We start from the raw sequence: 25,428 nt of genomic DNA on the forward strand, positions 1-25,428 counted from the left end.
TTTTTTATTTTTTTATAAAATTAATTTATTATCATATTATTTTAAAATTTTATAATATTTTTGTACATTTTATTTTTTTAAATACTTTCTCGGATTAGATTATTTTTAAAAGTTATTTAAAGTAACTTCTTAAAATAATAAAAAATATTTTTTAATTTAATTATTTTTAAAAATTTAAACAAATATAATAAAAATTTATAAAAATATATTTTCTCAAAAAATAATAAGCAATTTTTTATAAAATAAATTAAAACAAAAAAAAACACACTATAAAATAGTAGCCCTTTAAAGGTAAATGGTGAATTGTGCGATTTCGAGTCATCTTCATCACCCAGTGCGCCACGCGGCATCGTTCTTTTAAGGTTCACCGGACGCGTTGTTTCTTTATCACTCGTTAGAATAGTATTATGCTGCTCAGTGCTCACGCGGTTTCGGACGTTGCTTTTGTCCGGACTGTATTCGTCAGCCTAATGCTGATTAGATCCTTTTTGACGCGTATCAAAAGAGCGAAAACTTACACAAGTCTAATAGATTCTACAAGTTTAAAAGTCTTTGTTGTAATTTATCTTAAGAATAAAAAATAATTTTATTCTAATATAATTTAAAAACTCAATTCATACATAACACAGTATCTATCGATGAATAATATAATATCTATACATATCTAATTAATTACTAGATTTAATAAAATATATAAGTGACGCACACAATATACAATACAATATTCATAGATACACAATACAATGTTTAAGCATTCTCAGCTAAATGTTTCATGTGTGGACACACATGAACATTGTATTAAGAATTCATGAATATCTTCACGTGTATTCATAGATATTGTATTATGCATATATGAACATTGTGTTGTACATAATTTATGTGACTTTATTTTAATTAACCTATAAATTAACTAAATATGTATGGATATTGTGTTGAAAATTCATAAATATCGTGTTTTGTATCTATTGACACTTTGTGTGATATATATTTTAACTTGCATATTAACTAGACACATATGAATATCGTATTATTCATTCATGGATATTATACTGTACATGATCTGAGTTTCAAATTACATAAAAGTAAAATTATATTTTCACTCTCAAAAAAATTTGTAACAAGAGTTCTTGAGCTTGCAATGCAATGTCAAAATATATCGGGTCTAAAGTAAAAATTTTTATTATTTTAAAACTTGTAATGTGATTCTTTCAATTTTTTTTTCCCATTTTGATCTGAAAAGTTTGATCAAGTATGAAACATTTAAATTTTGATTTACGTGATTTAAATTTAATATTATTCTATTTTATATTTATTAAATAAAAAATTATAAAATAATTTTAATAAAATTTTTATTTTTTATATTATTTAAATTTAATTTAATATTAAAATTTTATTATCTATATATTAACTATTCAGATATAATTTATATAATTTAAATTAATATTAGATTAAATTTAAATTATACAAAGTACCTTTGAATAATTAATATGTAATAATTATAAAAATTTTAATATTAAATTTAAACTTTTAAATTAAATCTAAATCATATTAAATATAAAAAATTATTAAAATTATTTTATAAATTTTTATTTTAATAAATATAAAATAAAAACATATGATAATATTTTAAATTTAAATCTTTTCCTTTTGCCTTTGGCCCAGAAAAAAGGAGGCCCAGCTTTTGTCAGGGACCCTCGACACATTAATTGAATTTGATTATTACGTGTCAGAACTTTTTTTAAAAAATTGTATGTCAGAACGCGTTGAGCGAATGAGCGGAGATCCATCGACGCGTTTTGAATTTCTCCGCATATATAGATTGACTAACTCCATTGACGGAGATTATGGCCTTTCTGAACGAAGGTCCGTTGCTAACCTATTAAGCGAAACAACGAGAACCGTTGAGGAGTCTATTTTCAATTTTTCATAATAAACTTGGTTTTCGTGAGGCAGGATTTATTTTCTGCCTGGATTATGATACATGATTAAACAGAAAATATTTTTCAAACATGTCAGAAACAGAAAGAGATGGATATGGCCACGTGGGTGTTAAATTCGAAGCTATTTAATTATCGAAGGTACCATCATGAATGACCTTGGTGAGTTGGTTGGCGCTTTAATAACAGGTTGCCTTCAAAGGTTTGCCGTACAAGCAACAACTTAAAAATCAAACCAAATCAAATAGGTGAATTAATTAAATTATCGACTATACTTGAATCATTAACAACTCAATTTAAATTCAAAAATTATTTTTATAATTGAGTTAAATTGAATTAGAATTGAATCATTATTAAGTTAGTAATTGAAGAGTTTTTTATAAAACTAAACAATTTTAAATATAAAATTAAAAATTTTAAAAATTACAAATTTAAAAATTAGATCATACTGAAAGTCAACTTTATTTTTAAACAATTCAATTGCATAAAATATGATTTGAGAATTTTTTGTAAGTTATTAACAATTATAAGTATATATGTAAATACTTTTAAATTTACTCATATCTAATTTAACCAAAATTCATATATATTTGACAAGTTATAAAATTATAATTTATAATATTATTAATTTATGATTATGTTATGTCATTTATTAACATATATTATATTTTTTCTTATATTTATTATATATATTTAATATTATTTTTATTTAATTATAACAACACTAATTCAACCGCTTGTCTAATCAATTAGACTATAAAAATCAAGAATCGTTTACTTTTTCAGTTCAATGTCTTGTCTGACTTTTAAAATATTGCTTTCAAGTTCCAATATCCCTTACTTCAATTATAATCTAAAATATATAAAAAATAACTTTTTACTTTTATGTTATTTTAAATAATTTGTTGTTTAAAAAAATTATAAATTAAAAACTTAAAACCTGTGAATTAGATTTAGATTGTCCAATTTTTATTAGAACCCTATACGAACATCACATACTAACGGCTTGTTGGTGAAGGAAAATTTTGTAGGCCATGGTTAGGGAGAGGCACCAAAATCTTCTTTACAAACACAATATGTAGTCGTGGGGGTAGGGGGTTTTTCAAAATTCATTTTAATTTTTTACAAGTAAAAAATACAATTTTACTAAAGTGTGGTTGGAGGGGGGGAAGCACCCCTACTCATGGCTAATTAAAAGCTTTCACTTATTTCATCTTGTAGGAAAAATCTCTAATGATTAATTTCTATTCTTTTCCCCGTGGAGACGTTACATGCATGTTGCATGTTTGCTCCTCTTTGTTGATTCCTTTTCTCTCCTGGGTCATATTTTCCCTGTTGGAGTAATCACAACGCAATATTTTTCCAAGACTCTTGGATGGAAATCTCCTCGGAGAATTTGTCCGGGGCCCTTCCGCTGAATTTCTCGAATGTGGAAGAATTTTCCCTCCCAATTTCCAGATGGTCCTCGTGTTTCTTCCGAGTTCGCACGCGGAATATGACTTTGGACGACCAAACTGACCGAGTATGTGCACTTGATTTTCCGCCATAAAGTAACGTTTTCAACGGACAATGATGAATGGTTTCTAATTTTTTTTTTTATTCCTTATTCAAATGTGTAGAAAGTTATGTCTTTTTTAACAAAATTTATGCTATATTTTATATCTTCAATTCTTGATTACATTATACGTCAGGATGTCTTAGTGTGAACAGACATAAATTGATATCAAAAGCCTCAAATTAGATAAAACTGAATTTAATAAATAGCTCATAATAAAATAAAATAAGATATAAACTTAAAAATTTAAAGTTTTGAATTAAATATGTGTTATTAGTTTCATTATTCACGACTCATTTATCATCTCTATATGTTTTCAGGCTCCACTTTTCCTTCTTTACAAGGTCTCCAATTTGTGACGCTAATGGACTTGAATTTGAAGTCAGTCATTTTTTTCTCACCTTTTCCATCCTACGTTCGCAGCTTGTTCCGAATATATAAAATCTGTTTGACAACCTATTTTCAAATTTATTTTTTGTTATGAAAACTAAAAAAATGAAAAAGTATATTTAAAAATATGTGTTCATGTTTGGGAGATGAATCAACCAAACAATCAAAATATCATGCATGCCAAAGATGTGGAGTTTGAAATAAATTGGGTTCCCAAGCTCTTTTACCTTAATTTACCCGAATACAAACATGCAAGTTAAGATAGAATGAAACAAGTCTTATTAAAATAGTTTGCATAAGCACAAATTAGAATGGGTAAATTGAATTGAAAAGTAACACTAAACTAGAAAATAAACTACGTGTATATTTGGTTTTTAATTTATTAAAAGTTCATTTAGTCAAAATTTATTTAGCAAATGTCAATTTAGTGAAAATCAGTTATTGCAATGAAATTTATATTTGAATATATTTTTTAAAAGTTAATTTAATACATTAAAATTTGTTTAGATTATGATAGTAAAATGTGTTTTTAAATATACAATTATCAAAAAAATATTGATTTATGATAATTTATAATTTTTGTTATACAAGTATAATATATTAAAAATATTTACAAAACCGTGATAGAATAAAATGTATTTAACAAGTTTTTAACTTTATTCTTATTAAGTATACATAGTTAAAAAAATAAAATATTCTAACGTTTAATGACTTTCTCAACATTTAATAAAATAAAAGAATAAAGATGGATATAATAATTATTGAAATGCCTTACAAATAAAATCAAAATAAATACTCTCTATTTTATAAATAAGACCAAAGCCCTATAAATAAGTTGAAAGGACTTTTGAAAAGCTTATAAATTGCACCTTCTGAAATCCACTTCCAAGTTAGTTTACCAAAGTCCTTTTGCAATGTGAACTTGCACCTATTATAATTACTCGAACAATATTTGGCATTTGAAAAGTTGAAAAGGGCTTTTGAAAAGTGGGAAGTAACAAATCTAAACGCACCCTAAGGCTCAGGTAAATGATTGAAAGAACTCTTAAGAGTATTGTTGCGTGATTTTTGTGATGTAATTTTCCTTGCTTCTGTTCTCGTATTTATAGTGTGCACAGGCCATTATTAGCTATTTATAATTGCCAGCCTATGTTTTCTAAATATCCATGGATGAGGGTCACAATCTTATGAGATTCAGGGCTCGTTGAGATCATGGTCTCATATAAAGACAAACGGTCTAGCTAGTAAAGTCTTAAGAGATTCCAAGACCCATGTTGATTCGATATAGTCATTATACCATGATGTGGACCTGTCTTTGTTGGATCTCTCATTAGGCCTGATGCTTCACTCACTCGACCCAACATTTACTATAGGCATTATGACCCTTGACTAGGTGACATTTTCATTTTAAGCCCAAACAATGTGTTTTTTATTATCTATTCTGAAAAATAAAAAAAAGTTAAAAGTTGTTTTGTAGAACTAAAAAACTAAAACATCTTTTAGATGTGTTGTTACCTTTTGTTCTACAAAACTAAAAAGAAGGTAAAAAAATATCATGCTTTCATAAATGACAATTATGTTAGGGAAAATTTCAGTGAAAACTCCTTGACCAAGCTTAACTTCAGTCAAAACCTCTAGAATTCTAAAATTTTACTACACACGTAGGGGATTGAAATGAAATTAAGAGCTAATTGAAAGGACTTTGTTGTCCCTAAAAAGCTAGATACTTGAGCAACTCGTATAGGAAAATTAATAATTGATGTTTGAAAAATGAGCAACTAACGGTAGAATTTACAGCTCTCGTTAACACTGTAACATCATCATGAATATAAACAAGAGAATTTAGGTGCATGAAAAACTCATATAAAGAAAATGAACTGTTAATGCATGAAAAATGAACAACTAATATTAGTGGAATAAAAGTTGCAAATTTACAATGGTGTTATGTTATTACTTCTACGATTCTACCTAGTCAGTTGTTCATTTTTCATACATTAGTTATGAATTTTTTTTACATATACTCCTACTCAGAATATGAATATATATATAGATATATATCTCGTACCTTTAAATTTGTTTTCTTTAGAACTCCTGCCTGATAAAATTGAACGTTTATTATAATTTACCATAAAAAGTCCACAATATATGGTAATTAAGTAACTAAAAAAAATCAATGCTAGAAGATGCTGAAGCTAGCACTTGCATAAAATATAGGATTGTTGATAATTCCTTATAAGCACATCTCCTGGAAACACAACCAGCATTTAAACAACCAATGAAGACATCAAATGTGGATTAATATATTTTTCCAACCTTCTTATTTGAACTGTAATATCGCACTACTTCTGTAGGAAAGAAAAGGAATGATCACATGAATATATAAACAAGCTTTAATTTTTTATGCCATGAAATATACAACAAACAATACTAGATTAGGGGTATAATGTGTGTTACATTGTTAACCACTTTATTTAATTTCTAATTTCAATTTTGTTGCCTAAACATGTGCCAGAATATGGTCTTCTCCTTCCTCTTTCTTGATTTTGGGAGAAGTCATGTACAAACTCAAATCATGTCATCATGTACTCATAAAAATTAGTAGCTTTGGCACTCTATTTGAATCCCTCGGCCACAAATCATATTATGAGTTAATACACCAAAATCAAACAAAGTAAAAACTAGATATTTGAACTTATGTCATTTCCTTTGTAATCAACCGAATGAAATTTATCAATAGGCAATAGCTCTTAAGATAGTTAGAACCAATGGATAAATTTAAAGTCTAAGTCTTGTTAAGGACACTGTCCTTGAGAGTTATTCCACTACACTGTATCTATCGCGTGACATGTAACATCCTATTTTTTACTCTAGAATTTAATTTAAAGAAATATAAGATTAAATTTTTATTCAGGAATTTAATTTAAAAAAATTATAAGGTTTAATTAAAAAGTAAATTGTGTTTTGAGAAAAATTAATGTTAATGAGTTCGAGTTCCTTTGTTATGCTGAAAAAGGCCTAATACTAAAGCCCATTGTGAGTTTTTCTAAGTAAAGTAAAGAGGGGTCAAATTAAGTCATGAGAGAAAGATTATATCCATGATTAAGCTATAGTCATCTGAGAGAAAAGTAGAAAGAACATTATTTTTGCATCTACACAAAGTTCTCTTAATAAATCAATATTTAAGAAATCGTTAAACATTGGATCAGGCTTAAATTTGGTCATACGATTTATAAAATCTAAATCATCTTTTTCAAAGGCTAGATCATCGATTACTGTTTTGATTAGAGAGTTATTAACTTTGTCATTTGTAACAGCTATTTTCATATCTTCATCAAGAAGTCTAGGTAATCAATGTTTTTGAGTTTATCCATCGTTAGATTGGGCTTAAATTTGGTCATCAAGTTCATAACATTCAATTCATTCTTTTTAATAGTTAGATCATTGATTAGTTACTTGATTAGAGAGTTATTAATTTTGTCATTTGTAACAGCCATTTTTGCATTTTCATAAAGTAATCTCAGTAAATTTTTGTTTGTAAATCTATTTACCATTAGATCTAGTTAAAATTTGGGCAGAAGGTTCATTGCATCTAATTTAGTATTGTCTATGGTTGGCCCTTTCTTTGTTCATCATGTAAAATTTATTAATTTCATCTTTCATATAAGATTTAACTTGAATCCTTAAACCTAATAAAGAATCCTTATGATTAAAGAACAGACTGTGGAGACTTAGAGTGGGTTTAGTTAGACTCTTAAGGATGTCATGAATTTAATAAAGTTAATGAAAACTCAAAAATAATTAATGAAATGAGTTTAGAGTATTATGTTATGTCATGGGTAGTTTTAGGCATATAACTATACCCAATAATGATAAATCTTATAATGTTAATTGTAAATTAATGTTTTGTGGATGCTGTGCATGATTTGAGACCATCTAGAAGTGTGCTTTAAGTGTCCTTTTGATTGACTTAATGAGTAGAGGTAATCAAGAACCAAAATTCCTTCGTGTATTAATTCTAGCAATTATTATATATTTTTCTAAATGATATTCTTAGAAAAAAAAAGGTGTAAGCATGAACTATATATATATATATATGAAAATGTGTGAAAGATGTATGTGTATGTAATTTATGTAATGCAAGCTGAGTGACGAACTAAAGTATTGAACTATAGTGAATAAATTGAGTTTGTGGATCTGAATTTTGGCTAAAGGGCTTGAATGGGATGTGCTTCTACTTTAGATTGGCATCCAAAATTAATTTAAACATAAATTAAATCAAAGGGAAAGCTTACACTTGGTGCACATGCCCTTAAGTGGCACCTTTTCATTGGTTGAGGTAATAATTCATATGTGTATATAAATATTCTCATGCTTTGCATTTAGAAAATATGATCTGACCCATCCTTTAGCCATTTACCATGCTACTCATGCCCAAAATTCCCTTCTTGTACTTTCTTGATCAATTGATACAAGTCCTAATGCATATATGTCATTTATGCCATGTAATGAACAAGATTAATCAAATAAATGCATGTGACATAATAATTTATATTTTGAAACATGAAATTAATTATTTAGATGGGAAAAAATAATAAAATGCAATCCAAGGGCTACCTCATGTGAAAACTAACGCACACATATATGCACAAAACCATAATTAGGTAAATAAAGTTACCAACTTTAATGTGATTTTTAATTAATATCTCCCAAACTACTTTAAATTTTCAAAATCTAATTTCACGTTCGTTTTTCTAGGAATCAAACACATTTTGAATAATTATTTTTCTATATTTCCTTAAAATTCAAATTTTTAAACCAAAATACCATTAGTGCACAAGTTTGCCCCTTAGGCAATTCTCTTACTTTTAAGACCATGAATGCATGAAAATGGAGAATATATCATGTAAAATGGGTCTTAAATGATTGGATGAAATATGTAAATAATGTGTCTTATCAATATGTTTCCCCCGGTTACCTCAAATTTTTAAAAAGTCAAAAGTTTATTTTTCAATAACTTACTTTCAAGTTTGCTTTTCAAGCTAAATATGATGCTTGAATGATTAATATATATATAATCACGTCTAAACTCACCAACATTACCAATATACACTTTTAACTCTTGTTTTTTTTCATTTCTAAATACTCAAAGCCCTTATTTCTCATATTTAGGCTTACTCATTGGGTATATTAACTCTTTCTAGTTCCCATTAACTTTATTAAATGTTTCAAAGGTCATTAATGTCTCAACAGCACTTATAAATTTAAATTTAATGTCTATTTTCAAACATTAATGAGGCCCACCCACCAAAAATGTGAAAAACTCTCAATTATTTGTTTAGATACCTCAAATAACTCCCATTAACTTCATTTTAGTCAATAGGTTCAAACTCATAACTTATATTGACCAAAAATGGTCCCCCATTGTGAAATTATAACCAAAAGCTTAAGAAAATGGGATGGAAAGGAAGAAGAAGAAATTAGAAGACTTGTTCTTAGGATTTAGAAACTTCAAAATGTCTCCAATCTTCTTGCAATAGAATCCCAACAGAACCTAAAGCTCTATCCTTCTCTCCCTCTCTCATTTTCTCCTTTCTTTCCTTTGTCGTTTTAGTTTGATACATGACTTAGTTCTCTAGAAAGTAGGTCGTGCATCATGGCATATAGTATAAAGAAGGCTAGTTTTATGCTTCCATACGCGGCGGCACATGCTACATGCGATATGACATGTAGCACAGATACTTCCTTACTTGGTTTTTCTCTACTTTTAATGCCCAAGTGACCTAAATTCACTTTGGGCCTAAATTTATGGCTAAAAACACAACTAAAATACTTATTAGTCCTCTCTGACCACACACCACATAAATTCTGTTTAATTATGCTAATTATCAAGGTTTAAAGTTTAGGATGTTACAGCTTGGCTTAGCCTGAAAGCTTGTTTAAAACTCTACTAAATAGTAGGAAAATACTTACTAAATAAGGGCTTTAAAGTTCTCATATAAGTTTTAGGATTATTAAAGTCTACATATGTAGAACTTGATTTACTAACTAAAATACATAATAAGTAAGAGGACTTATCAACAATAATACAATATTATAGTAACAATATTAAAACCAATACATGCATAAGTTCAATCTAATTAAAAACATAACCAAGAAACCAGAAATGAAAAGGAACATATTGATTAAAAATTAAATGGTAAAACCTATGTATAATAAATTCATCATACAAAAGATATTGAAAAAACATAGGCAAAGAACCATCTAGAACTTTCAAGTTTCAAGAAGGGGGTTAAGAAAGGGGGTAGAGTTAATCATATCCAAATTTATAAATTAAATATTATATATTTATATCTTATATATACTTAATATGTTATACTTCTTTTAGTCCATATTGTAAGACATATTCAATCATTTCACGCATTTTAAAAAAATTAATTTTTTCTCATTATCACAAAAATGAGATGTACTTTATTTTTACCTTTGAGTTTTAATAATGATCACTGTTATTAGAACTGGATTAGGCCAGCCAGTTCAACTGGGAATTGATTAGGTATCTGGTCTAAAAATGATGTAGAACTAGGAGAACTCAAAATCATCCTCAAACCGCTTGAACTAGATGTGAATGGAACTAAATTGGAGGAATTGATGGTTCAAGCAGTTCAGATGGTTCATTCTTATATTTTTTCTCTCCTCAATTTCAACAAGACAAAGCCTGTTTTGCTTTTTTTTTAAAAAAAAATCTATTTTATAACCTAAATCACTTTGCTCTTATAGTTGAACCAAAACCCTAACCTCTCTTATCCTTTAACCATCTTCATCATTTAGTCAATCAACACACTCCTTTCCTTTGTCCGTCAATCTCTTCAGCTTTAAGGATTGCCCGCGACTGTCTTCCTTCATTCCAACCATGTTTTTCTTGTTTGTGCTGTTCAAGTTTCTCTCTTTCCATTGTCTTCTTCAATTTCCTTTCATTATCTTCAACTCTTCATCATAGTCACGTAGTCGCTCATTCTCAGTCCTAATCGACGTCATCTTAGTCTCGAGGAGTCAGCATCAATTTGTTTGTTAGTGTTTTGAATTTTTTATTTTCATTTCCATTGACCCACTATTATTTTTTTTTAATTGACTTACTATGATTCTATTGAATCAATTTGCATACCATAATCGATAACCTCTCTATATAATGAAATATAACTACTGTATGTTACCTTTCTAGTTAATACTTTCTTATTTATTTATTTAATCATTTAATAAGTTTCCTTGAGTTTATCACTTTACCTATAATTTTTAGTATAAAATATTTAAAATATATTAATTTAATTATAAAAAGTCTAACCTTGGTTCGACCTTTGAACCGTAAACTAGTGCCTTGATTGATTCAACAGCTGGTCCGATTTTAATAACATTAATAATGATACAACTATATTAAATACTTTCACATTAATTAAGAAAAGATAAAATTGAAAAAAAATAGTTTAAACATTATAAGGTATCTTATATTTTAGACAAAAAATATTTTTTAAAAAATACTTTATAAATAAGACTAGAAGGAGTATAATAATATACATGTAAATAGACTAGTTTATAAGGCTTGTAAGTTAGGCCTTGCAAAAATAGATTATTTCATTTATCTAAACTAGTAAAGTACCCGTGCATATACTAAAGTTTTTATAAACAAGTATCAATCTTGCAAAAAGATTTTTTTAAAAGAATAACTTATAGCATACCATCTCCAATACTCCATATCATTTTATATGTAGTAGGGCTATGTAATTATCATTTTTAACATCAAATATGCATATCATAGCTAAGTAAATGTAAAAACTAAATGAATACGTTATGAATGGATATAATAAGAAGCATATTAATAAAAATTCATAATTAATTAGATCAAATTGTCAAAAACTTTCCTATTAACAACATTAGAAGTTCTGTCTGTGGATTGATCATCCTTATCAAGAACTAAAATTTTTAAGCCCTTCCTGCTTTAAATATAAGAAACAAAAACATATAACTAGCCTTGCATGAAGATAGGACAAGGCAAGTACAAACTGACATTGCACAGGCTTTAGCCTTGACTCTTATTAATAGTCATTACAAAGGCCAACATAATAGAAAATTGCCTCCTTTTCATGGTAAATAAAAACCTAAAATCAAATGGACACATAGCAATATAAGGTATACATACTTTCATCCTTGTAGTTGACTTAATTCTTAAGCCTTAATAACATGTTTTTCAGTTTGTGTAATTATGATATGTGTATTATTACACAATCTTATAGACTTATCAATGTTTCACATTAAAATAATTAGGGCACTGACTTTCAACCTTATTTCATGATTCAAGAGTCCTGACATTGTAATTGAATTTATAAAATCTATAAGGTACAAGTCATCAAGTGAATTCATGTCCCCATCATCCTTCACAATGCTATTAGAACTCAAGTATACAACTTCCTCTTTAAGGATGATGAACAACATGTTCCTATTTACTTTTTCAACCATAGGCAACATAGGTCCTAAGATAGCCTTATCTCTAAAATGTAAAGAGTTATTGACATTGTCAAGGAAATTTGGCAAAGTTGAATCAACAATGGACTTTATTTAAATCATCTAGTAACAAATCAATCGAGATCTTAATATCCACAGATCCTTAATTAACTCCAACAATAGTCTTATCGCTAATTGAGATGATTCAGTTAGCAAAATATTGAATAGTACTATCAGATGCCATATTATTTATTACCATAAGTCTTATGCTTCTTGTTAGTGTAAGGAGTTGACAATTATTCCAAATTTATGAAGAGTTAATGATAGTAAAAACAATCTCTTCTCTAGATCCACTTGGAATAACAAGAAGGACTTGCTTGAAGTTTCCACCAAACATAACAACTTTACCTCCAAATGAAAGATTAGCAGCTAATGAATTACTAAACTTTAGAATATCTTTTAAGCATTTTTCAAGAGCTTCAAAGGCATAAATTTGACCTAACCTTTCAATAAATTGGCTTGACTTGCAATAGGTTAGCCTGTAGGCTCTTGATAAAGATGTGATGTACTTCCTTTTTTTTTGGCATGCATCCACCTTTAGTGATATGATGGATGCCATTAATAGTAATGATGGATATCTTTAAGACACGAAGGTTCATTGCAATCAATGTGCAGATAAGCTTGTTAAGCTTAACGTGAATGAATATGGGGGTTTTCACAAGTCAAAAAAAGCGTGAGCATTACTGTCTTATGTCATTTGTTGTTACTTGTTAGAACCAGGCAAATGGGTTAAACTTGGATAGGTTCAAAGCCAATCCGATTTAACCTATTGCACCTAACTTCTCAGAAAAGCAGACTATCCCATCTATCCTGGCTTTTATTTTTAAATGTTAAAGTTTTTTTTCTATAATTTTCTTTGAGAAGTGTTAGATATTTTGTATTAATAAGTGAAGAATTTTTTTTCTTAAATTATTTTTTAGGGTAGCAAAAATTTTTATCCATTAGTGATCTATTAACCATATCATTTTCTGCTAATGTAACATGTTATTTAGTGCTAATTTGTTCATGAACTCTTTCTCTAAGAACGTTGGGCACCCCAAATTTTGTTAAAATAAAATTTATAAATATTATTTAAATTTTTAATATTTACTAAGAAAATTATTTTTAGGAAAATTAATATTAAGTAAGGCTTTTAAATTCTCTAGGTAATTTTTTTTAATCAACTAATGGTCAAATTAACAGATATTTAGAACTACAGTTTCAATTTTTCTTAATTGGCATTTTCATAGAAATTGATAAAATTAATATTACCTTGTTGAATTTGTAACCCATTTTTCTAATTTTAAAATTGGAAACAAATTACATTATATGAAAATACTAATTAAAACCTTCCATTTTAAACATTCATTAAGTTGACCATTAGTGTGGTTAAAAAAAATTATAGAGAACAACCTAAAAACTTTTTGAGTCTTAATCAACGTTGATTTTCTTAAAAAATTATTTTCTTGATAAATATTATATTAAATATTTTAATAATATTTATTAAATTTTATTTTAACAAAATTTTAGAATGCTCAGCGTTTTTAGTAAAGAGCTTAAGAATAAATTAACATCAAAGAACATGCCACATTAATAAAAAAAATGATAAACTTAATGGATCACTAATAAATAGAGATTTTTGCTTGTTTGGACAATTGTTCAGGGAGAAAAATGCTGCATTTGTTAGTATGGGGTGCTCAGCGCTTTTTGAAGAAAAGTACAACAGTAAAAATGAACCACTTTTTTTAAAAAGTATTTTTTTACATTTTTACTTTTACTGTAACTGTAAAAAAAATTTGCGTTTATTTCAAGTATAATATTTATTTAATATCATGGTTTTGTTTCATGTTTGATTTCTCATTTTCTTTATTAATATACTAATTTTATATTGAAACAATAATTATGTAAAATAGATTATATGGCTATATTTGTAAGTATGTAAAATAGATTATATGGCTATATTTGTAAGTTTTGGAAGGAATTTAATCACAATAGAAACAACTTGATTTTATTCTATAAAATTTATAATTTAATTTAAAAGTTAAAAATTGATTTGAAAACGTTTTTTTTTTTTCAAAAACAACATGTAACTTTATGAAATGTATTTCCAATCCTGTTTGTTGTCTCAGGACTCTTCACCAGTAAAAATTAATAATTAATAAATAAAATAAACGGACTTTAATGACATACTAAATTTTAATGATAACGGTAGATCATATTATTTTCAGTGGAAGTATGTTCAATTTTTTTAATATATTCAATTTAATATTATATTATATACTCGTATTAAATCGAAATGATGGACCACTCGCATTCAAAATCACCCAAGCTGTTTTTTTCAAAAAAAAAAAAAAAAATACAGCGAGACAGCTTATTTGCCTCCATAGAGTGCTAAGTGTTGTAATCAGTGGAAGAAACATTATACTTTATACATTAAACTTGACTACTTTTCTGTATTAAAAAATGAATACACACACGCACACACTTTTGGATTGAAACTTAAATTTATATTCGTCGTGTGCTTTTAATAATTAAATAAGATCAAATAAGTTTAATTTAAAAATAAGTTTAAAATATTAATAATAAAAATTATTTATGATATAAATATGAATAAAAACTTTACTTATGTTATATAAGAAAAATTTACCTATTTTAATTTGATGGGAAAAATATAAAATTCAGCACACCACTAGAGTTTGGGAATATAAGCTAACCCAAACTAAATGAATTGGCTCATATGAGTTGGAAAAAATATGAGTTAGGTTGAGTTTAACATATTTTTATGAGTCGAAAAAATTTTAACCCAACCCAATTTTTAAAAATTGATGGGTTGAATGGGCTAACCCTCTAAGTCATTTATTTTTTAATAAATTTTAAGAAAATACACTTAAATGATGAGTTTTAATTTGATATTCCTTCATAGTTCATTCTAAATTCTATATATACTAAAATATTAATCTATAATATTTGAATAAAATATATTAATTGATTTAGTTAAGCAAGTTATACTCAATATAGTTCATATTCACTAAATTTCTCACCTTTTTTATTTTTTTAATTTTTTTAAAATATGGGGTCAAACAGACCAACCCTAGCCAATGGGTTAGTTGATACTTCTCTAATTCTCTTTATAAATTATTTTTATCAATTTTCTCAATATTAATGTAAAAAAAGTATAAGTAATAAAAGTGCATACACTTCTAAATATGTTCATGCATAATAAATTCAAAAAGTAATACATGTTACTTTTTTTCTCTCATGAAGGATAGTTTTAAAAATACTTTTTAAATATTATTTAAAAAGTCATATCATGACTTATAAATGAAATCAAATAATCCTTTTAAAATGTAACTTATAAATGAGACCGAAGGGATTATGGTTTAAGGGTTATATAGTGCAGGCTAGAAGAAATTCATTTTTATTTGAGTAAATTTATTTTAACCTAACTTATCATTTATGACAGATTATTTAATTTAATCTATATAACTAGATGTGAGAATTAGGGAGGGCCCAACCTTATAGGCTCAAATCCTAAAGCTCGGTTACTCAAAATTTAACTTCATTTTGAAACCTAACCCTTTTTTAAAAGGCTTAAGGCCAGGTCCTTAAGCCTTTTTTCTTAAAAAAATTAATATTTAATTTAAACAGAACATTTTAAAATTCAACATGAAACAAATCAAAGCGTTACATAAAATTTGATAAAGATTTAAAATTTTAAATTTAAAATGAAGATTAAAATTTTCATCAATGTAAATTTAAATCTTCCTCCTCATCATCTAAAAATAAAATATTAGAGTTGAAGATAGTGGTGAAAATTTAATATCAATTATCTCTGCAACTTTTTCGTCACCTCCTACAATAAATATTAACCAAATTATATCATTATCAATCAAATATACTCCATTTATCTTTATATATAAGATATTTTTAATTGAATCATACAAACTAATAAAAGTTAGTTATCTAATTAAAAGCACGGAAACATTCTAATTTTGCCTCTAATTATTGTAAATAAAAAATGAATATAATTTTTAAAATAAATTAATGAGAGTACTTCTTTTTGCTCTTTCCAATTTAATAAGGGCATAGTAGTCCATTCATAAAAATATACTAACAATATCTTATATTTAAGGATAAAAAAAGCTTTAGAAAACCTCTTATATATAGAGATGGAGGGAATATATATACATATGTGTGTGTATAACATAACTGGGTTTGAAGGACCATCAGAGTTTTTTTTTAAAAGACTTATTAAGATCAGGCTTTTAAGTTTGATTAGTTTAAAAAAATTTAATTTTTAAAACTTAAATTTTTATCTAAACAAAATTTTTAAGCTCGAATTTTATTTCTGAATTTATATATAACCTAGCTTCTATTCTCGGTTCTACGCACAAGTAATTTCTCTTCACTTATGACGACAACTTATTAAAAAGAAGGGGAAAACAAACTCATTTTCCTCGCCACAGCCTCCTTCGGTTTTTCGTCAACCTCAGGGCATATCTCTAGTAGATCCCTGTTTCCCGTCGCCACTCTCCCCTTTCTTGGCTGCGTGAGCGTGCAAGGCCTGCGAAGATGAGCAAGGGACCAGGTCTTTTCCCCGACATCGGCAAGAAAGCTAAAGGTGCTGGCATTCAAAATTTGAATTTTCTCCCTTGTCGTGATGATTTCATAACACTAGTCGGAGGCAAAAAAGAAACTCATTCGATTTGTTCTTGCTCCTAGATCTTTTAACTAAGGACTACAGCTCCGATCAGAAGTTCACCGTTTCTACCTACAGTGGCGCCGGAGTGGTAAAACCTTTGGGATTTCAATTGCTTCCCGGTTTTTTTATTTTGATTTTACAATTCAGTTGGTCTGTTCCTTGGTGCTATTTCTCTGTTGAAAGTGTATTCCATTATTCAGATATTCTCCTACGTTTTTTGAACAAGCTCGAGTAGTTTCTTTATGTAGTTTTTTTTTTTTAAATGACAATGCAAATGCCTAAATTAGATGCTTATGTGTATGTGGTTATTCATTTTGTGGTCAACATCCATCGTACCTATGATCCATTCCATAATCGCCGTGCTGCACTTGTGTGGCATTTCAGTGATTGGCTTAGTCCATGTAAAAACATTGAAAAGACAACTGGTTAGTGTCCTGTCTTGCTTTGTTGTTTAAATGCATCCTGAAATTGCCTCCAGAAGCTGGACTGATTTTTTTCTTCTACCTGTTAACAAAGTATGGCATTCTTACATGCGATTGCTAGTGCGTAAGTCAATTCGTATAATATCAAACGAGTAAATGTAGAGTATTTAATGGCTATGTGCTACGTTAAGATTTCTCTTTCTTCGTAAATTTTCATGATGGTAATTCCATTTATTCTCATCACGTATTCAAATAAATCTAATTATCCCAGTCTGCGTCTGTGGATATGCATGCTTTGAAACTTGGAATTTTAGTAAAATAAATTTTAGGTGTTTGCTATCAATTTTTCAAAAAAAAAAAATATATATATATATATATATATCGTGTAAACTTTTTGAAAGACGCAATGATGAGAATATTTAAATGTTTAATTGTTATTTCCGGTCATTTTGTGTGTTTCCCTCTTATGACTAGTTAAGCATGGTGATGTTTACATGACCATGGTGAGGTTAATGGATTTCATTAATGTTGCAATGCAGTATTGAATATGTCTGCAATGTTCTGTCGTTAAGTTTTGAGTTTAGTTCATTTAGATTTATTTCTGGAGCTTATAACACTGAGGGACGTTAGGCTAGTTTATATTAAAAAGAAAATCTCTACCTGTTACGTTTTTGTTGGACAACCTGGATTTCAAACTCTGAATGCTTGTCACAAAAGATCACGAAAACTGAACCAGCATCATATCTGATTTAGAATCCTAACATAAGGAATCACGTTTCTTCTTCTTCAACAAATTTTGAAAATATAGACAATTTTGCAGGTAGAACATGACATTTAATTGATGTGCTTGATGCCCTGAGAAGGTGTTGAGGTTCTGTAATAGAAGAAATGTAGATCCTGAAGTGAAATCAATATTTGCAATTTAGAATGTAGGAATATAAATTAATTGAAGGGATATGGTCCGTAACTTCATATTCATTCTGATAAAGTGTCTGGTCAGATTTGCTGTTTGTAGTCACTCATAAATCATAAAGTTCAAGCTGGTGAATGTTTTCTGGAAAGTGATATAGTTGGCATGGGCAAGTTGTGTGCCTTCACAATTAAGCTATCTGGAAACTGTATGACTAGACTCTGAGCATCAGCACAGGCTGTGAATGGACAGCTGAGTTTGAGATCATTTTCAAGGAGCGCAGAATTCCAAATTTTTGTATGGTCTGATTTGTGTTTCCTCCCTTTTGTTTATCCATTCAGGCCCTTACTTCTACGGCTGTGAAGAAAGGAGGACTCTCCACTGGGGATGTAGCAGCACAGTACAAGCATAAGAACAATACTATTGATGTCAAAGTTGACACCGAATCAAACGTGGGTTGCGCTGTTTTTTAGGCTGTAATAGCGTGTATTTTGCTTTGGTAAATCATTTCATTTGCTTTTGGCAGATCTCTACAATGCTTACATTCACTGACATTGTTCCAGCCACAAAAACCATCGCGTCGTTTAAGCTGCCTGATTATAATTCTGGCAAGGTACAGAAGTTTGTATTACTAGCTGGGAAATTTGCGCACACATTTGTTCTGAAAAATATGTTCACCTTGCCTTTGGCAGTTGGAGGTTCAATACTTCCATGACCATGCTACTGTAACAACAGCCATTGCATTGAAACAATCGCCTATTATTGATGTTTCTGCCACCATTGGTACTCCAACCATTGTGTTTGGCGCTGAGGCAGGCTATGATACCGCATCTGGTGCTTTTAACAAGTACACTGCTGGGATTGGTGTGACCAAACCCGATTCATATGCTTCAATAATTCTGTAAGTTTTTGGCATCTGGCATCATGATAATGGTTCCAAATATTTAGTAATTTGCAATCATTTTGAGAAACGTTTAAATTGTTTCAGTGGCGACAAGGGAGACAGCATTAGAGCTTCATATGTGCATCATCTAGACCAATCTAAGAAAAGTGCTGCTGTAGGAGAGATCAGTAGAAGGTTTTCCACGAATGAGAACACTTTTACGGTTGGAGGGTCATTTGCTGTTGACCATCTGACACAGGTCAAAGCAAGGCTCAACAATCATGGGAAGCTTGGGGCTCTCTTCCAGCACGAGGTCATACCAAAGTCAGTGCTAACCATTTCTGGCGAGGTTGACACAAAGGCCTTGGATAAAAATCCCAAGCTTGGGTTGGCAATTGCTCTCAAGCCTTGAAGCTTTTCTACTTTTAAAATTGCATTATCGGAATTTGGAACTTAATTCAATTTTTTTGGGTGGCCCAAAATGGCGGGGCAGAATAAGTAGTTTCACAGATTTCTAGGTTCGTGACTGTGAACTAAATGTTCAGGTATCCCGGTCATCAGCTACAATCTCTTCTCTTCCCCAACATTTTTTGTCTTAATTTTCGGACGTTACCCCTTCCTTACATGCTGTAGTCTTTCTGGGATGTGGTAGTTCACTAGCACGGACTTTCAGGCATCGTGTGCATTTGTCAAATTGTAATCTTGTGCTTGTTCGTCGCGTGTTTCTGTGAAATTCTAGCGTCGTGGCTGCATTTCTTTCATTTTGGTCTTGGGCTTATAGCAGATAGCAAAATCAAGGTCCAGTTATTCTATCTCGTTCTCGCGTCGTGGAAGAGATGGAAACACGAACAGACTGGTTGTTAGACCCTGCCCGGAAAGAAAAAAAACAAATTTGCCAGATGGCAATAGGATACAAAAACAGATAATTAATGAAACATGGAATTTTAATGTCAAGAATGCAATTACAATGGTGAATCTATGACGAATTTTTATGAGAAATTTTGATAATTCAAACAACCCAGAGGTTTAACGAGTATTAACTTTATTTCATAGCGGCACTCAATTAATCAGCATCAATTTATCGATATATAATAAAATTCGTAAATTGTTTTATTCGTAATATAAATGATATGCTCGTTTTTCAAATTTTATGCAATGACACTTGAAAAAGAAATGCATTTCTATTTAACACCAAATTAACACCACATAATTAGTTTATTTATTTATTTATTTATTTTTCTTTGTCCTCTAGTCAGAAAAATTAAAATTTGTTAAAAATAAAATTAAATAATAATTAAAACAGAATAAAAACATAAAAATAAAAATAAAAATAAAAATTAATATATATATATATATTAAATTACATATGTTATCAAAATAAATACATTATTTAAACATATGACTATTATAATAATTTAAAACATATAAAATATTATTTAAATAAAAAGATTCAAATCCACTGAAATTAAAAGTGGTGAATGTGGATGAAGTTTTCTTTATTTAGTATTTTTAATTATTTTATAATTTTTTATAAAATATAAAATCTTTTTTTTTAAATAAAAAACTTCAAATAAATTCATAAATAAAAAATTTAGAGGATTTAAATCCTAAATAGAATTATAAAAAAAATAGTCACGGAAGGCGACTGTGACTGACATCAGCAGGCACAGATTACTTCCCACGAAAAAAAAAATAATAATAACTTAGAAAAGGAAGAAAAGGCAAGAAGGATATTTAATGATTACAAAGAAAACCCAAGAAGCTAATAGAGGTCAATTCGCTTACAGTTCACATTCAACCGCTGGCAGTAGGTTTGGTGAATACATTGATTAATGATTGAAATTGATAAATTAAATTTTTAACAATTACTTTCCTGGTAACGTCAGTATGTAGAACGGTAGCAGCGGGCTCCAAAGGCTTACTTTTCAAAGCCGAAAACAAAATGCTCACAATTTATGTCTGGTCAAAGTAAAACCTTCAAGAACATGTTTCAACCAGCAGAATAGATTCACCTTACCAGACGACGTTTTTGAAGATCACACGCTGGTTGACATTCACGGGCGGCCTCTCTGTATATATTGCTCAATGCATACAGGTCGATTTGTATCAAAATTGAAAGGATGATCATGGAAGATAACTTGATCTGTTACTTTGCTCTCTGCCTTCTTATTCCGATCACTTTGAAGCTCTTGTTCCAAACAAGATCAGGATTGAAAAAGCTCCCTCCAAGTCCGCCTTCTCTTCCTATACTGGGCAACCTTTTGCAACTGAAACAACCTCTCCATAGCCACCTTCATTCCCTCTCTCAAAAATATGGCCCCATCTTCTCTCTCCGTCTCGGCTCTCATTTTGCTGTCGTCGTTTCATCTCCCTCCGCTGTTGAGGAGTGTTTCACCAAAAACGATATCATCCTTGCCAACCGCTTTCGCAACAGCAAGACCGAGTACATCAGTTACAACAACACCGTGCTCATCACATCTTCCTACGGGGACCATTGGCGCAACTTACGTCGTATATGCTCCCTCGAGATCCTCTCAACACACCGTATCAACTCATTCTCCAATCTCCGAGTCGACGAGGCCAAGCTGTTGCTTCGCAAGCTGTCTCGCCAGTCTCGCAAAGACTTCGCGAAGGTGGAGTTGAGGTCAATGTTTTCAGATCTGACCTTTAACAACATAATGAGAATGGTTGCCGGAAAACGGTATTTCGGCGACGAATCTGATTTAACCAACATGGAGGAAGCGAAGCGGTTTAGAGATGTCATGGACGAGATCTCATCTTTCAGTTTGGGATCCAAGGAGTCAAACCTTGGGGATTTTTTGCCTCTGTTCCAGTGGATTGACTTCAATGGTTACCGGAAGAGATTGCGAAGTGTTGGGAAGAAGATGGATGAGCTGTGGCAAGGGCTGATCGACGAGCATCGATATAAGAAGGAAGGATTGGAAAGCACTAATACTTTGATAGATCATTTACTCGCATCCCAAGAATCACAACCCGAGTATTACACTGATGAAATTATCAAAGGCCTTATTATGGTTAGTTTTCCAACGTCTGCCGTGCGTGTCATTAAACTTGCATGTATGACAAGAGTTGGTTCTCTCCATTTCTTTTCTTTTATTTTTTTTTTCATTTTTTCATCTCCACAATTCATTAATTTTATTATTTAAAAAATTATTTAATAAAATAATTTAAATAGTAAAAATTAGGAAAATGAAGGGAAAAAATGGAAAGATCCTCTTCCTGTATGATAGCTAATTAGCTATACGTGAAACACTTGTTTTGCAGGCGTTGATAATAGCAGGAACAGAAACTTCAGCGATCACATTAGAGTGGGCAATATCACATCTGTTGAACCATCCAGAGGTATTAGAAAAGGCAAGGATTGAGTTGGAAGCTGAGGTTGGAGAAGAGCGCCTTGTAGAAGAAGCAGACGTGGCCAGACTGCCATATCTTAAGTGCGTCATCTCTGAGACTCTGCGGCTGAGCCCGGCGGCCCCAATGCTCCTACCCCATGTGGCTTCAGACGATTGCTCCGTAGGGGGTTATGATGTGCCACGTGGCACAATGTTGCTTGTAAATGCGTGGGCTATCCACAGGGACCCTAATCTATGGACTGATCCAATGAGCTTTAGGCCCGAGAGGTTTGAAAATGAGGAAGCAGACGCCCGTAAGCTGATAGCCTTTGGAATGGGGAGAAGGGCCTGTCCAGGAGCAGGCTTGGCCCAACGAACAGTAGGGTTGACTTTGGCAGCATTAATACAATGTTTTGATTGGAAAAGGGTCGGAGACGAATATGTTGACATGACTGAAAGGGCGGGATCGTTGATGTTCAAGGCCATTCCGCTGGAGGCTCAATGCAAGGCACGTCCCATACTCAGCAAGATTCCATTATAAGCCTATAACCGTAGACAATACTCTGATCGTGCTGTTATTTTAAGGCTTCAAGTCAAAGTCCAGCATATTGGCTTCGGAGCCCGAACTTGCTTTATGATTTGTTCTCTGGTTTTATGGGTTCCTCTTTGATTTGACAATTTACCTCATGCAACTGGCAATGCCCTGCTTGTAATGCTCTTTTTTTCTTAAAAAAAAAAAATCAACATATATATATTTTAAAAAAAAAAGGCATAACGCTCAAATTACATCAACTCCGACCAACACTTTTCCCAGCTTATACATGGAAGCAATCCAACGCCCAGCTACTAATACGTGGGGCAGATCATTCTGTGCCTCAGGGACCAGACACTTGTTCCACGAATGCTGGAAGAATCCGATACTCTACGATCTGCAGGAACGTCACTTGCAAACTTTTGTTGAGTTTATGTTCAGTATCAACACCCTGCCCGATTTAATTCTCTACTCAAACCTAGCACGACAACTAACATGTAGCTGCTGCACAAGAAGCAGATCCTCTGCTACATCCCTTCCTTAAAGTCTCCATTTATCATATTTAATCAAAGGTTTGAATAATGAATATCCACAACACGGCATAACAAGCAAGGACCATCATTTCACAAGATCAAAGTTGGCGTAAGTTACCGGAATTGGCCTCCAATTGGCAACATACAATAGACAACACACATAATTCCTTACCTAAAAGTAAAAGGGCGCAGCTTATGCAACTCATGGCTATGATTATGACACATACTCTCCAATGAATTAAGTTTGGGAGAGGCAAAAGATGCACGATGGATTCAATCACACCCGTTCAATATATCAACTTTTAACACATTTTAATTGGCGCCAACATGATACACATTACAAGAACAGGAACATATACTCAACGAGACACATTGAGGTCTAAATCTACCAAAGAAACGCATTCAAACAACGCAAATATGATTATAAGACCAACTAATTGAATCGTAAATCCGTAAAAATGAACATAAAACTAAGGAGTACTAGATTGAAATACAAAACCACCCAATATTGATAACAGTTGACCCAATCGAATGTCACTGGTATTGCGCTCGATTTTACAAATGGATACCAGATGGATTTAATAATCATTAAATAGAGCACAAGGTCAAGACAGGAAATTAATTACTCACTTAGTACCTCTCTATGCCCTAAGGAATGAAACCTCCACCATCTACATTGGAGGTAAAATGTAAAATTTTCCACATTAAAACATAACTACCTGTGGTTAGAATATCATAGGATAAGCCAATTACTATGATTCTGCATTATAACGTGCGAAACTTAACTGCAGAGGTATGTTGATCAAAATAGGACGAGTCAAACGAATAACCAGGTACACGAGATTTTCAGGAGTAATATCAATCAAAACATTTCTTTAAAGCATGAAAAATCAAGTCCTCCAAATACTCGAATTGTTCGAAATGAAAATCACAAGGCCCGCGATGACAAATTATCCCGTTTTCACTTAGTAAAAAGAGCAAAACAACCTAATACATAAAATAGCAAAACAGATCTAAAAGAAGTTGTTTTGATCGACTAATCAACATTTTGCATAATGTCCTCGGCAGTAAACTTGGTACCCTTGACCTTGTCGGCGGCCGCCCGTCCCTTGGCTTTGCGATCAAGCAAAGACTTGCGGTCCTTGTCCAACCTCAGCTTCGTGATGACAACTTTCGAAGGGTTAATCCCAACATTCACGGTTGAACCATTTACCTTCTCGCGAGTAATCCGCTCAATGTGAATGACCCATTTGCGGCGGTAGACCTGAACCACTTTGCCCTCACGTCCCTTGTAGGTGCCTCGAACAACTTGAACCTCATCGTCCTTGCGAACCGGCATGGACCGGACGTTGTATTTGGAGCGAAGGTCATTCGAGAGAGGCGCACTCATCAGAATACGGCGAACGCTGGACGGCGCCGTGAAGTGTGCCTTGCGATTCTTGCGACGAGAGCTGGAGACCCGAGGATTGTACTTCATGTTCGCTCTCGATGAAGGGTCTCTACCTGCGGCTTCCTTCTGGCCTCTGCTAGGTTCAGCAGCGCATGTCTTTTAGGGTTTGTGAATTTATACCGATGGCCACAGTGAGCGTTTCGCCTCTTGAGCTAAGTTCGTGTATTTGCCTTTTGAGCTTGGATCGGGTTTTGGTATACTCAACAAAGCACAGCCCAATACATGGCATGGG

General features: G+C 30.9%; 3 protein-coding genes across 3 annotated transcripts; 2 read left to right on the top strand and 1 right to left on the bottom strand.

The window, feature by feature from the left end:
* The first annotated feature begins 16,847 nt into the window (after positions 1-16,847).
* On the top strand, positions 16,848-20,061 carry LOC129322032 (mitochondrial outer membrane protein porin 2-like). Its single transcript, XM_054968061.1, has 6 exons — positions 16,848-17,032; positions 17,134-17,201; positions 18,787-18,897; positions 18,972-19,058; positions 19,138-19,346; positions 19,434-20,061. Exons 1-6 carry the CDS (start codon positions 16,984-16,986, stop codon positions 19,738-19,740), a joined length of 831 nt encoding a protein of 276 aa, XP_054824036.1. The 5' UTR covers positions 16,848-16,983; the 3' UTR covers positions 19,741-20,061.
* Positions 20,062-21,275: 1,214 nt separating this feature from the next.
* On the top strand, positions 21,276-23,316 carry LOC129322031 (cytochrome P450 81E8-like). Its single transcript, XM_054968059.1, has 2 exons — positions 21,276-22,363; positions 22,614-23,316. The coding sequence occupies exons 1-2, from the start codon at positions 21,449-21,451 to the stop codon at positions 23,220-23,222; spliced, it is 1,524 nt and encodes a 507-aa protein (XP_054824034.1). The 5' UTR covers positions 21,276-21,448; the 3' UTR covers positions 23,223-23,316.
* Positions 23,317-24,589: 1,273 nt separating this feature from the next.
* On the bottom strand, positions 24,590-25,304 carry LOC129322033 (60S ribosomal protein L26-1). The gene has a single exon (XM_054968062.1). It carries the CDS (start codon positions 25,221-25,223, stop codon positions 24,783-24,785), a length of 441 nt encoding a protein of 146 aa, XP_054824037.1. The 5' UTR covers positions 25,224-25,304; the 3' UTR covers positions 24,590-24,782.
* Positions 25,305-25,428: the final 124 nt, after the last annotated feature.

Source organism: Prosopis cineraria, unplaced genomic scaffold, assembly GCF_029017545.1.
Source record: "Prosopis cineraria cultivar Desert tree isolate PC_DT_omini unplaced genomic scaffold, ASM2901754v1 PC10, whole genome shotgun sequence".
In the NCBI taxonomy this organism is placed as follows: Eukaryota; Viridiplantae; Streptophyta; class Magnoliopsida; order Fabales; family Fabaceae; genus Prosopis; species Prosopis cineraria.